This window comes from Loxodonta africana, chromosome 12 (assembly GCF_030014295.1).
Source record: "Loxodonta africana isolate mLoxAfr1 chromosome 12, mLoxAfr1.hap2, whole genome shotgun sequence".
Lineage (NCBI taxonomy): Eukaryota > Metazoa > Chordata > Mammalia > Proboscidea > Elephantidae > Loxodonta > Loxodonta africana.
In genome coordinates this window covers 77823673-77837422 of record NC_087353.1, presented here as the reverse complement: position 1 = coordinate 77837422, position 13750 = coordinate 77823673, and the positions used below count along the sequence as shown (strand labels likewise).

The 13750-nt window shown below is 38.7% G+C and overlaps 1 protein-coding gene across 1 annotated transcript in view; it reads right to left on the bottom strand.

The window, feature by feature from the left end:
* LOC100671410 (phospholipid-transporting ATPase ABCA3-like) overlaps nt 1–13750 on the bottom strand; it is a 253632-nt gene that overhangs the window by 201751 nt on the left and 38131 nt on the right. Inside the window, exons 6-7 of the mRNA XM_003418893.2 lie at nt 3476–3598; nt 2630–2735 (exon numbers count right to left, since the gene is read on the bottom strand). Of these exons, the coding sequence (XP_003418941.1) occupies nt 2630–2735; nt 3476–3598 (229 nt within the window). The remainder of the gene's footprint in view (nt 1–2629; nt 2736–3475; nt 3599–13750) is intronic.

Here is a 13750-nt window from a genome sequence, read left to right as displayed (position 1 = left end):
GGGAAGGACAATACTCAAGGACAATACTCAATACATGGAAGGTCAGCTTAACTGGACTGGACCAAAAGCAAAGAAGTTTCCAGGATAAACTGAATGCTTCAAAGGTCAGTGGAGCAAGGGCAGGGGTTTGGGGACCATGGTTTAAGGGGACTTCTAAGTCAATTGGCAAAATAATTCTATTATGAAAACATTCTGCATCCCACTTTGAAAGGTGGCGTCTGGGGTCTTAAATGCTAACAAGCGGCCGTCTAAAATGCATCAATTGGTCTCAACCCACCTGGAGCAAAGGAGAATGAAGAACACCTAGGTCACACGATAACTATGAGCCCAACAGACAGAAAGGGCCACATGAACCAGAGACCTACATCATCCTGAGACCAGAAGAACTAGTTGGTGCCCGGCCACAACTGATGACTGCCCTGACAGGGAGCACAACAGAGAACCCCTGAGGGAGCAGGAGATCAGTGGGATGCAGACCCCAAAACACAAAAAGACCATACTTAATGGTCTGACTGAGACTAGAGGAATCCCGGCGGTCATGGTCCCCAAACCTTCTGTTGGCCCAGGACAGGAACCATTCCCGAAGACAACTCATCAGACATGGAAGGGACTGGACAGTGGGTAGGAGAGAGATGCTGATGAAGAGTGAGCTATTTGTATCAGGTGGACACTTGAGACTGTGTTGGCATCTCCTGTCTGGAGGGGGGATGAGAGGGTAGAGAGGGTTGGAAGCTGGCAAAATTATCACGAAAGGAGAGACTGGAAGGGCTGACTCATTAGGGGGAGAGCAAGTGGGAGTATGGAGTAAGGTGCATATAAACTTATATGTGACAGACTGACTTGATTTGTAAACGTTCACTTGAAGCTCAATAAAAATTAAAAAAAAAAAGAATTAAAGAGGGGATTCCACTATAGGTCCTGCAGCCATTAAAAAGCTAATAAAGGGAATACAATGTCCAACTTTACCCTAATATATTTGACACCTTAGAAAAAAATGGACCAATTCTTGAAACTCACAAACTACCAAAACTCAATGAAGATGAAATAGACAATCTGCTTAGCCCTATAACCATTAACAAAATTGAATGCACAATAAAAAAAAGACGCTGCAAAAAAACAAAAAAAACTCAAGGCCTAGATGGTTTCACCTAGGGATTCTATCAAACATTTAAATAATAATTAACAACAATTTTATACCATCTCTTCCAGAATATAGAAGGGGAGGTAATAACTTCCCAAGACATTTTATGAAGCAAGTATACCCTGACACCAAACCATTTAAGTACAAAAAAGAAAACCATAGAAAGGAATGGCTATACAGATCAATATCTCATGAACTTAGATGCAAAAATCCTCAACAAAATATTAATAAAGTGAATCCAGAGGTGTATAGAAATAATTACACATCATGAATAAGATCTAGGTGTTTGTGTCAAAGATCCTCAAGATCACTCTAAGCTTTGATGATTCGCTGAGAGTCTCACAGACCTCAGCATACTGGCATAACCATGGCTAAGACTGGCATAACCATGGCTAAGATATAAAGCAGTATCAACAAAGTGATAAGACCATGGGACAAAGTGTGGAGGAAACCAGGCGCACACTTCCAAGAGTCCTTTTCCAGTAGAATCACACAGGTTGCACTTAATTCTTCCAGCAATGAACTATGACAACACACGTGGAATAGTGTGGAACATTTTTGCACATGCATCCTCTGCCTAACACCAAAATTCAATACTCCCGGAAGAAAGCAGGTGTTCAGCATAAGCCATACTGTTTCCACAAAGAACTTAGGCACAGTGAACCACTCTTATCATTTAAGGAATGGTGGGAACCCTTCCAAAATCTACATTCTTAGGACCAGCCAAGGGCCAATCTTTCAAGCAAGGCTCTCTAAGGATAGAAGTCTCAGGCCTGTTGTGTTATTCTTTCTGCATAATTGTGAATAATATTTGCCGTAGTATATTAAACAGTTAAAATACCTGTGATATTTAAAAGTCTTAGCTGTTAAATTTTATATTTGTACCCTAAAATGGATTACTAGGGTTGATATTCTGATGGTTTCATATAGAAGAAATATATAAGAAACATATACGGCCTAAAAAAAAGAAATTATTTAATATTTTGGGGAATAATTAAAAAAAAATTATCAGCAGAGAATCATTTCTACAGAATTTCTAATTAGACCAATCTGGGGTTATCTGGCCACACATATTTCACTCATGTGAGCAAGGAACCAATTTTCATTTTACCTTTAAATATGAGATATAGTCTTGACACATGGTAAGTGCACAAAGGACTTGCTGAATGAGTGAATGAATGAATATCTCCATCCCCTGACTTGATTTCAGAAGTGATTTAAAAGCAACTTCTGCAGGGAGCATTGTTTAGTGTACCCTAAGTTCCAGCTGGTCACAATTTTATTTTATACTCTCTTCTTATGTACGCACTGGGCCTTATCACTTTCAATGCTCTCTGCACTTCCTGTCAAATCATTTCGTGTGCCATTCGTCTCTTCTGTTGGAATGTAAGCAGAGGCTATACAGGAAGGGCTAGAAGGAGCTCCCAAATACGATTCTATTTTGGACAATTAAAAGTGGTTCTATCACAAAAGGAGTCTCAGACTCACCTTTACTGAAGAGTGTGCTAACCATAAAGCCGAAGAATATTGAAGCAATGGCGTAACACATAAAAAAGACAAAGATGGAACTATAGTCACTGTGGTAGAAGATTGGCTTATCTATAACCTACAATGAAACAATTAGGAAGTCAGGTGAGTTACGCAGTAAGTGGTATCACATAAAAAGAAGGGAGGAGGGAGAAAACGATAGCCCTAATGATACAGATCACACTGGTTAATGACTGAAACTGAATGAGATGGAAAGTTAACTAATTTCTTACAGAATGGTTTAAATCCTGCTGAGAGATTCAGCAGCTTCTGAGTTTCCACAGTAGAGACAATGAAAACCACATTTCATCCTCTTGGCAACCTGAGACCAATTAGCCTATACCATAATTATTTTTTCACTTTCAAAGGATAGCTACAGCAGACTGCAACCAACTGTACTGTCACAGCCACTAAGAACAGGTAGTTACTTAGCACTTGAAATGTGGTTAGAGTGACTGAGGAACTGAATTTTAATTATTTTGAATTTAATTTCAAGAACTGAGACTGTATCAAATACAGATTCAAGTATTTCTAATGAAAATCTGGTATCCGAATTGAGATGTGTTGTAAATATAAAATACATACCAGATTTTAGAGACGCTGTGAAAAGAGTGCTGTAAAGAGCTCTTTTGATTTTCAATTGGTTACAATGTTGAAATAATAATATTTTGGATATATTAGGTTAAATTAAATATATTATCAAAATAATTTTCACCTGTTTCTTCTTACCTTTTTATTTCTAGTGGCTATCAAATATTTAATATTACATACATAACTCAGATTGTATTGGACGGCATTTAACTAGACACTTGCCTTGGTAAAGAATAACACGCATATCAAAGAGATAATAATGATATGTAAAAGTAAGAATGTGAAGAAATAAGCAGCCCAAATAATCCAGTTTCTGAGTCCAATGATGAGCTGGTACTCCTGTTGGAAAGTCAACACAAACCAAATATTACATATCAGCAATATAGCTTCTATAAATAGTCAATATCATCTCCATCTTATAAATGAGAAAATCAAGGCTCAGAAAGTCAAGTGTCTTGATCAAAATTATACAGTTAGTAAGAGGCAATATTGGGATTCAAACTTATTTCTCCCAAGTTCAGAGGTCTTTCTCTTAATACCATACCTGGTACTGAACCAAAATAGAAAACATTTCAAATTAAACCTTAAAGCACTGAGATTAAGATCTCTTCTATTATATCCTATTTCCAGGAATATTAGAAAAATGTGCTTGCATTTTTTTTTTAAACCCAACTGTAAACTCTCAGAAGTAGGAAAAATAAAGTCCCCAGTGTGGTAAAACCACGAGTATTTTTCAGAAATATTTGGCTGTAGCCAGATATTTCAAGTTTTAACAATACAAAATTGCTAATGAAATATGATTTAGTTAACACATGATGCTTTGCAAATCCTGCAAGAGTAATACTTACAGATTGGCTATTTGAGATAAAAGATGTTTTAAACTAGAAACTCCTTTAGTCAGCCAAAGGTCTGCGTGTGTGTGTGTGTGTGTGTGTGTATGCACACACACAAATTTGTATGCACAGAGAAGGAGACAAAGAAAGGAACATATTCCAAAGTTTTAACAGTGCTTGTCTAGGGTGAAGGCTTTTTTATATTGTTTTGTGATAAGCAGAATGTCCCCCTAAAGTTATCCACACTAAACCCCTGGAACATGTGAATATATTAGGTAACATAGCAAAAGGGATTTTGCAGTGTAATTAAGGTTATGAACCTTAAACATGGAGAGATTAACCTAGATTATCCAAGTACACCCTACCATATTTTCTACGTATTTGTTCTATGAAATATTGACAGAATAAAGTCAAAGTGTGCAAAGAGAGTTGTCAAATTGTCTTTTTCTCCTTTCATATCTATCAGTTATTGCCTCATGTATTTTTAAGCTGTTATTAGATGTACACAGGTGTAGGTTTGTTAACTATTATCATTATGCAATGTCCCTCTTCACTCCTTGTTCTGAAATCTATTTTGTTAATATAGATACTTCAGCTTTTCTTTTGGTTAGTATTTGTGCAGTATATCTTTCACCAGCCATGTATTTTTAACCTATTTAAGTCTTTAAAGTGGGTTTCTTGTATTTAGCATATAGTAGGGTTTTTCTTTTTCATTCAATCTGATAATTACTGACTTTCAGCTGCTATGTTTAAATTTAGTAATCATATATTTGGATTAAAATCTACCTTTTCGGTAGCTATTTTCTATTTGTTGTATTTAGTCTTTCTTTTTTCCTCCTATTCTGTCTTCTCTGGTTTTAATGAGCATTTTTATTACTCATTTATTATCTCCTTTATTGACTTGTTATATACAAATCTTTAATTTTTTTGGCAGTTGGCCTACAATATGATTTTTAAAGTAAGTGAGTCCAACTTCAAATAGTATTTATACCACTTCATATGTAGTGAAAATATTTATTCCCAGCTTTTCTCTCCCACTCTTTCTGCCACTACAGTCATACATATAATCTTTTCATGTACTATAAGCCTCAATACATTGTTACTTTTATTGGTTTAAGCAGAAAATTATCTTTCAGAGCAATTAAAAATAATAAAAAGACTTGGTAGTGGAGCCAGGATGGAAGACTAGTCAGATGCATTAAGCCATCCTGCCAAAACAAAGATCTGAAAAACCAAGTAAAACAGATACAGATGTCAATCCTAGAACCTTGAACCTTAAATGAAGGGATAAAGTATTAGATTGGAAGTCACTGAGGAGAAGAGGAAACTGATAGAAAATGGGGAAGGCACAGAGATACCGAGTGGAGGTTCCTGACCAAATGGCATGACTTGGCGTTGCCATCTTGGAATAAAGTCAACAGCCCCGCACACAGAAAGGCACCTCCACAGAATTCCCCACAGGAGATAGAGGTTTGGTGTGTACACACTCAGGATTAAGTTAAGAGCATGTTTGCTGGTTGCAATTCAAAGTTAAACTCCGGACCCCTCCCTCCACCCACCATGGTACTCAGGGGACTCATCCCAGACCATAGGCCCCTTCCCACCAGCTCTGGATCCCTCCTGCTGACTGCCATGGCACCCAGATGACCGAACCCAGACCCCTCCTTGACAGCTTCAAACCCTTCTCGCCAGCTCTGAAACCTTTCTGCCACCTGCTACAGCTCCCAGGGGATCTGATCCAGACCCCAGGCCCCTTACTGCTGGCTCTGGACCCCTCCTGCTGTACACTGCAGCCCCTAGGGATCCAGCCTGGACCCCAGGCCCGTCCTGGCCAGCTATGGACCCTTCCTGCCAGCTTCAGACCCCTCCTATCACCTGCTGCAGCCCTGAGGGGACCTGGCCCAGACCCCCAGCCCCTTCCTGCTGGTTCTGGACCCCTCCCCACTACCTGTTGCAGCTCCGAAGGGACTGAGCTTGGACCTCAGACCCCTTCCTACTGTCTCTGGAATCTTCCTGCCACTTGTCATGGCCCTGATAGGACCCAGCCTGGACCCCAGGCTTTTCCTCCAGCTACAGACCCCCCCCAACACCCACTGTGACCCCGAGGTAACCAGACTCCAGGCCCTTTCCCACTGGTTTGGGACCTCCCTTCCCTCCGCAGATTGCAGTGGCCCCACTCCAGCCCCCAGCCTGTTTTATGCTGCAGACAAATGACCCATTTACACCCCTTCCCTTCCTGCTGGACCTTCATCACAGCTGACTGCCTGGCCCTGCACACCAGAACAAGGTGGTGAGAACTATCATACCTATAGACGAGCAAACAACAAAGTACACCTGGTCCACCCGCCCAGATATAACCAAACAAAACAGAAAAGCAGGAAACCAACCTACAATAAATAAAGAAAATAATACCTGAATGTCTCAGAGACAGCAGACAGTAACAAAACATATTTAAAAAAACAGGACAAGATGGCTCCAGTAAGCAACCTGAATTAAAGCACCAGTTGAACTTCCAGCAGAAGGAATGGCATTGGAACTACCTGATAGGAATTCAAAAGTCTAATATTCAGGGTTCCCCAAGAGATTAGGAAAGAAATCAAGGAAAACACAGACAAAATCATGGAAAATACAGACAAAACCAACCAAAACATAGCCCAAATCAAGGAAAACACAGACAATGCAGTACAATAACTCAGGAAAATAATACAAGAACAAAATGTCAAAATAAAACAATCAGAAATCATATAAAACAGCAATTAAAATCTAAAGGATGAACAACACAATTTCAGAAATGGACAACGCAATAGAAGGTTTTAGGAGCAAATCTGAAACAATGGAAGACAGAATCAGCAGAACTGAAGACAAATCCATCTGTGCCACTTTGAGGAAAAATCAGAGAAAAGAATGAAGACAACCTACAAACTATGTGGGATGTAACCAAAAACAAAAATTTGTGTGTGATAGGAGTTCCAGAACAAGGGAAGAAAATGGAAAACACAGAGAAGATCACTGAAGATTTGCTGACCATCCAAGAAGCTCAGTGGACCCCCATACAGGACAGACCTCAAAAGAAAGTCACCAAGATACATCATGGTGTGTCTCTGGCCAAAACCAAAGACAAAGAAAGAATTCTGAAAGTGGCTCGAGAAAAATGAAAAGTTATGTACAAAGGGGAAACAACCAGAGTAAGCTCTGATTACTTGGCAGAAACCATTCAGGCAAGAAGGCAATAGGAAGATATATGTAAAACCTTGAAAGAAAAAAATTGTCAACCAAGAGTAACATACCCTACAAAACTCTCTCTCAAATGCGATGGCAAAATTAAGACATTTCCAGACAAACAGAAATTAAGAAAATTTGTAAAAACCAAACCAACTTAAAAGAATTATTAAAGGGAGTCCTTCAGTTAGAGAACCAACAACATCAGACAACAACCTCAAATAGGACACAGGTCAGTATTAGACAAATACCAGCCTAACTAATGAACTCTCAAGGATAAAACAAAACCAAAAAATTCAGAACAGGGAACTAGAGACATCAATCTGTAAATGCGACAATGTCAGAACAATAAAAGGGGGGATACACAGTGAAGATACAGAACTTTCAAATGGAGAGGAAGTCAAGGTGATAAAAAAAAAAAAAATCAAGGTGACAGCAAGTAATAAAAGACCAGTTCAAACTTAGGAAGATAAAGGTAAATTTCAAGGTAACCACAGAGAAAGTTAACAAACCTACTCACCAAAATAAAGAAGAAAAACATAAAGCTTCAGTACAAAATCTACGATATCAAAAGAAACAGAAAAAAATTTCCACAAACAAAAGGAACTCCGTGCAGGAAAGTAAGAGGAACAACAAAAAGCACTACAAAATGACAACAATAAACTCACACCTATCAATAATCACATGAATGTAAATGGCTTAAATGCACCCATAAAGAGAGAGTGACAGAATGGATAAAAAATCATGACCCATCAATATGCTGTCTACAAGAAACACACCTTCGACACAAAGACATAGATATATTAAAAATCAGTGGATGGAAAAAAATATATATATCTAGCAAACAGCAATCAAAAAAGAGGAAGAGTGGAAATACTAATCTCAGATAAAACAAACTTTAAGGCAAAATCCACCATAAAAGGCAAGGAAGGACATCATATGATGATTAAAGGGACAGTCCACCCTGGTGACATAACCATAATAAATATCTATGCACCCAACGACAGGGCTCCAAAATACATAAAACAAACTTTAATGGCACCAAAAAGAGAAACTGATAGTTCCACACTAATAGAAGGAGACTTTAACACACCACTCTAGGTAAAAGACAGAACACCTAGAAAAAAACTCAACAAAGATACCGAATATCTAAAGGCCACCATCAATCATCTTGACCTCACAGACATATATAGAACACTCCACCCAACAGCAGTAATGTATATATTCTTTTTCAATGCACATGGGACATTCTCCAGAGTAGAACACATCTCAGGCCACAAAGCAACACTCAACGAAATCCAGAACACTGTGATAATACAAAGCATCTTGTCTGATCACAACACCAACAAAGAATAAATTAATAACAGGAAGAACAAGGAAAAAAATCAAATACTGGAAACTGAAAAACACCTTGCTTAAAAACCACTAGGTAATAGAAAAAAATCAAAGATGAAATAAAAAACTTCTAGAATCAAATAAGCATGAAAACACATCATACTAAAATCTTTGGGACACAGCTAAGGCAGTACTCAGAGGTCAATTTATAGCAATAGGGACACATATCAAAAAAGAAGGGACAAAATCAAAATGTTAGCTTGACAATTTGAACAAATAGAAAGAAAACAGCAAAAGAAGCCCATAGCTACCAGAAGAAAGAAAATAATAAACATTAGAGCAGAAATAAATTAAATTAGAGAAACAATATAAAGAATCAACAATACCAAAAGTTGGTTTTTGAAAGAATCAACAAAATCAAGAAATCACTGGTCAAAAAAAAAAACAAACCAAACCAAACCCACTGCCATCAAGTCGATTCTGACTCATAAGTGACCAAAAAAAAAAAAAGGAAAGGAAGCAAATAACTAAGTAAGAAATAAAATGGGGGACTTTACAACAAATCCAAGTGAAATAAAAAGGATCAGAAGAGATTATTATGAAAACCTGTACTCCAACAAATTTGAAAACCTAGAGGAAATGGACAAATTTCTAGAAACACACTACCTACCTAAACTAGCAAAAACTGAGGTAGAAAATCTGGACAGACCTGTAACAAGAGAAGAGACTGAAAAGATAATTAAAAAAAAAACAAAAAACTCCCAACAAAAAAACGGTCCTGGCTCAGACGGCTACATTGGAGAATTCTACCAAACATTCAGAGAAGACCTTGCACCAGTACTACTCAAACTATTTCAGAACATAGAAAAGGCAGGGACACCTCCAAATTCATTCTATGAAGCCAGCATAACCCCGATACCAAAATCAGGCAAAGATACCACAAAAAAGAAAATTATGGACCAATTATGCATAAATATAGGTGCAAAAATTTTCAACAAAATCCCAGCTAATAGAACTTAGCACCATATTAAAAAAATAATACACCATGACCAAGCGGGATTCACACCAGATATGCAAGGATGGTTCAACATTAGAAAATCAATGTAATCTGCTACATAAATAACCATTACTGAAGAAGAAGAACAAAGTAGGAGGCCTTGCGCTACCTGACCTCAGAACCTATTCTACAGCTACGGTAGTCAAAACATCATGGTACTGGTACAACAGACACATTGAATAATGAAACAGAATCGAGAACCCAGTTGTAAATCAATCTACCCACGGCCACCTGATCTTTGACAAAGACACAAAGTTCACTAAATGAGGAAAAGACAGTCTTTTTAACAAACGGTGCTGGCAAAACTGGACTTCCATCTGCAAAAAAATGAAACAGGGCTCATACCTCACACCAGACACAAAAACTAATTTAAAATATAAAACTAAAAACTTTAGAGATAACGGAAGAAAAAAAAGAGTCAACACTAGGGGTCCAAGTATACAGCATAAACAGCATACAAACAATAATTAACAATACACAAACACCAGAAGATAAGCCAGATAACTGGGGTCTTCTAAAAACTAACCACTTTTGCTCATCGAAGGAATTCACCAAAAGAATAAAAGGAGAATCTATAGACTGGGGAAAAAAATTTGGCTATGACATATCTGACAAAGGTCTAATCTCTAAAATCTACAGGAAAATCCAACACCTCTACAATAAAAAGACAAATAATCCAATTAAAAAATAGGCAAAGGATACGATCAGATAGTTCACCAAAGAAGATAGTCAGCTGGCTAACAGACACGTGAAGAAATGCCGGCAACCACTAGCCACTAGAGAAATGCAAATCAAAATTACAATGAGATACCACCTCGCCCCAACATTACTGGCATGAATAAAAAAAACAAAACAGAAAATAAGAAATGCTGGAGAGGCTGTGAGGGGACTGGAACTCTCATGCACCACTGGTGGGAGTGTAAAATGGTACAACAATTCTGGAAAATGATATGGTGCTTCCTTAAAAAGCTAGAAATAGAAATTACGATACGATCCAGCAATCCTACTCCTAGGAATATATCCTAGAGAAATAAGAGTCGTCACACGAATAGACACATGCACACCCATGTTCACTGCATGTTACTATTCACAGTAGTAAAAAGATGCAAACAACCTAAGTGCCCATCAACTGATGAATGGATAAACAAACTATGGTGCATACACATACAGTAGAATACTCTGCAACAAGAAGAAGCAATGATGAATCTGGGAAATACCTCACGATATGGACGAATCTGGAGGACATTATGCTGAGTGAAATAAGTCAATTACAAAAGGACAAGTACTGTATGAGACCACCATTATAAAAAAAACATGAAAATGTTTCCACACAGAAACAATCTTTGATGGTTATGAGGGAGGGAAGGGAGGAGGGAAAAATACTAACTAGATAGTATGTAAGTGGTAACTTTGGAGAAGGGTTTAAGACAGTACACAACACTGGGGAAGTCAGCAAAACTTGTCCAGGGCAATGTCATAGAAGCTTCACAGACACATCCAAACACCTTGAGGGACTGAGCTACTGGGCTGAGGGCTAGGGACCATGGTCTCAGGGGTCATCTAGCTCAACTGGTAATAACAGAGTCTATAAAGATATTCTATATCTGACTGTAGTGAGTAGCAACTGGGGTCTTAAAAGCCTATAAGGAGCCATCTAAGATACATCTACTGGTCCCATCCTGGTTGCCCCAAGAGCTGCCTTTAACATTTCTCGTAGGTTAGGTCTTCCAGGAATAAATTACCTGTGTTGTTTGTCTTTATTTCTCCACGTTTGAAATATATTTTTCACTGGATATGGAATGACAGATTTTTTTTTTCTTTTCTTTTTTTCTGTCACTCTAGTGTCTTCTTACTTGCAGGTTTCTGATAAGAAGTTGGCTGTACTTCTTAACCTTATTCCTCTCTAGGTAATGCATCTTTTTGTTTTTTTTCCCCCCTCTGACTGCCTTCAAGATTTTCTCGTCTTTCATTTTCAGCAATTTATATAATAGATCTAGAGGGGTGTGTGTGTGTGTGTGTGTGTGTGTGTGTGTTGTATTTAACCTGATGTATGTCCTTTGAGCTTCTTGGATCTGTGGCTTGATGTCTGTATTACTTTTGGAAAAATTCTCTGCCATGAATTCTTCAATATTTATTTTACTCTGTTCTCTTATCTCCTTTTTGGGATTGCAATTATACACATTATACCATTTGATATAGTCGTACACCTTTTGGATGCTTTCTTCTGGATTTTTTGCATTTTATTTCATGTCTTGAATAAAACTGCGTTGTATTCAACTTCACTGATCCTCTCCTTGTCTGGGTCAAGTCTACTGATGAGCCTGTCAAATGCATTAATTTTTCATACTGTGTATTTTATTTCTAGCAATTCTATTTGGCTCTTTCTTAAAGTTTTCTCTGCTAACATTACTTCTCTGATCTTGCATGTTATCTGCCTATTTACCCGTTGCCATAGAGTCGATTCCGACTCATAACGACCCTATAGGACAGAGTAGAACTGGCCCATAGAGTGTCCAAGGAGCGCCTGGCGGATTTGAACTGCCAACCCTTTGGTTAGCATTCATAGCACTTAACCACTACGCCACCAGGGAAACCCTGGTGGCATGGTACCTACTATACATAAAAGAACTAATGCAGCAGGCTTAAGACTATATTCTTAGAAAAGCATGCTTGCAGGGTTGGAGTTTGGTGGCATATGGGAACTAGCTGATAAACAGTTCCCTACAACGATATAAAACTTTTCATAAATGGTAAGGGTGACTCACTGTGCCTAAAGTATTAGTACAAACAATATAGTTTATGCTGGATACGTGTTTTCATTCTAGGAGTTTAGAATTTTGGTACCTGCTAGGCACAGAGTGCCTAAATGACCATCCCTCAATCAAAACCTTAGGTGCTAAATCTTTAATACATTTCCCCAGACAGAACCACCATAGATATGCTGTTTGATTTTAGTTGCTAGGACAAAAGTACACTATGTGTGACTGCTCACAGAAGGGAGAGAGCATGAAGAAGCTTCCATGTGGATTCCTGCAGGTTCTGTGTCTCTGTCCCTTATGATTCAACCATGTATCCTTATTATACCACTACAGTAAATCCCAGCTGTGAGTATAACTATATGCTGAGCCCCATGAATGCTTCAAGTAAATCTCAGAATGCAGGTGTGGTCTTGTGGACTCTCGATGCCTCTACCTTTCCCTTCAGAGCCTTTGACATATTAATCGTAATTATTTTAAATTCCCTGTCTGATAGTGTAGTGTGATTAATTACTTTTGTGCGTGGCCTTTCTAGCCATGGTCTTGTAACTCCCACCCAGGTGACTGTGTGATAGGGTAACTACAGCCTACCAAGGGGACTGATCAGTTTTGCCTTAAAAGTGAGCCCATTCCAGAGCAGAGAGGAGGAGCCCACCACCACCAAGGAAGGACAGACCAGCAGAAGAGACCCAGCAGCAGAGGCCTGGCAGGAGAAGACAGCATGGTGGGCTTCCTGGCCCACAGAGAGAGAAAGCTGATGCCTTTGGGCAGAGACTGAAGACCAGGGAGAGGCATGCCTGTGAGCTCAGCTGGGGAGACGCTATCCTGATGGAAGAACTGTATCCTGAGTGTTCTTGAGCCCGAATTGTAACTGTTACTTCCCTAATAAACCCCATAAATGTGAGTATGATCTGTGAGTTCTATGTGGCCATTGCAATGAATTATCAAACCCAGTAAAGAATGCTGTGGAGGGACAGGTGGTGTCAAAACTGGTAGAGATGGCAGAGAGAAGAGGCAGGTGTGACTTCCACCTCCTAAGAATCAGCCTTGGGCTGTTGATCTTGGTTTTCCTTCCCCCTTGTGGGGTTGGAGGAGGTGAGACACAACCCCCACACCATTTTTACAGATAATTCCAACATTTGTGTCATATCCAGTTCTTCTGTACTAACTGATTTGTCTCTTCAGACCATGTTTTTTCTTGAGTTTTAGAATGCCTTGCAATTTTTGTTGAAATATGTTTAGGGCAGTATAGGCCTTTAGTGCAGGGATGTATGCTAACTTAGTCAGGCCT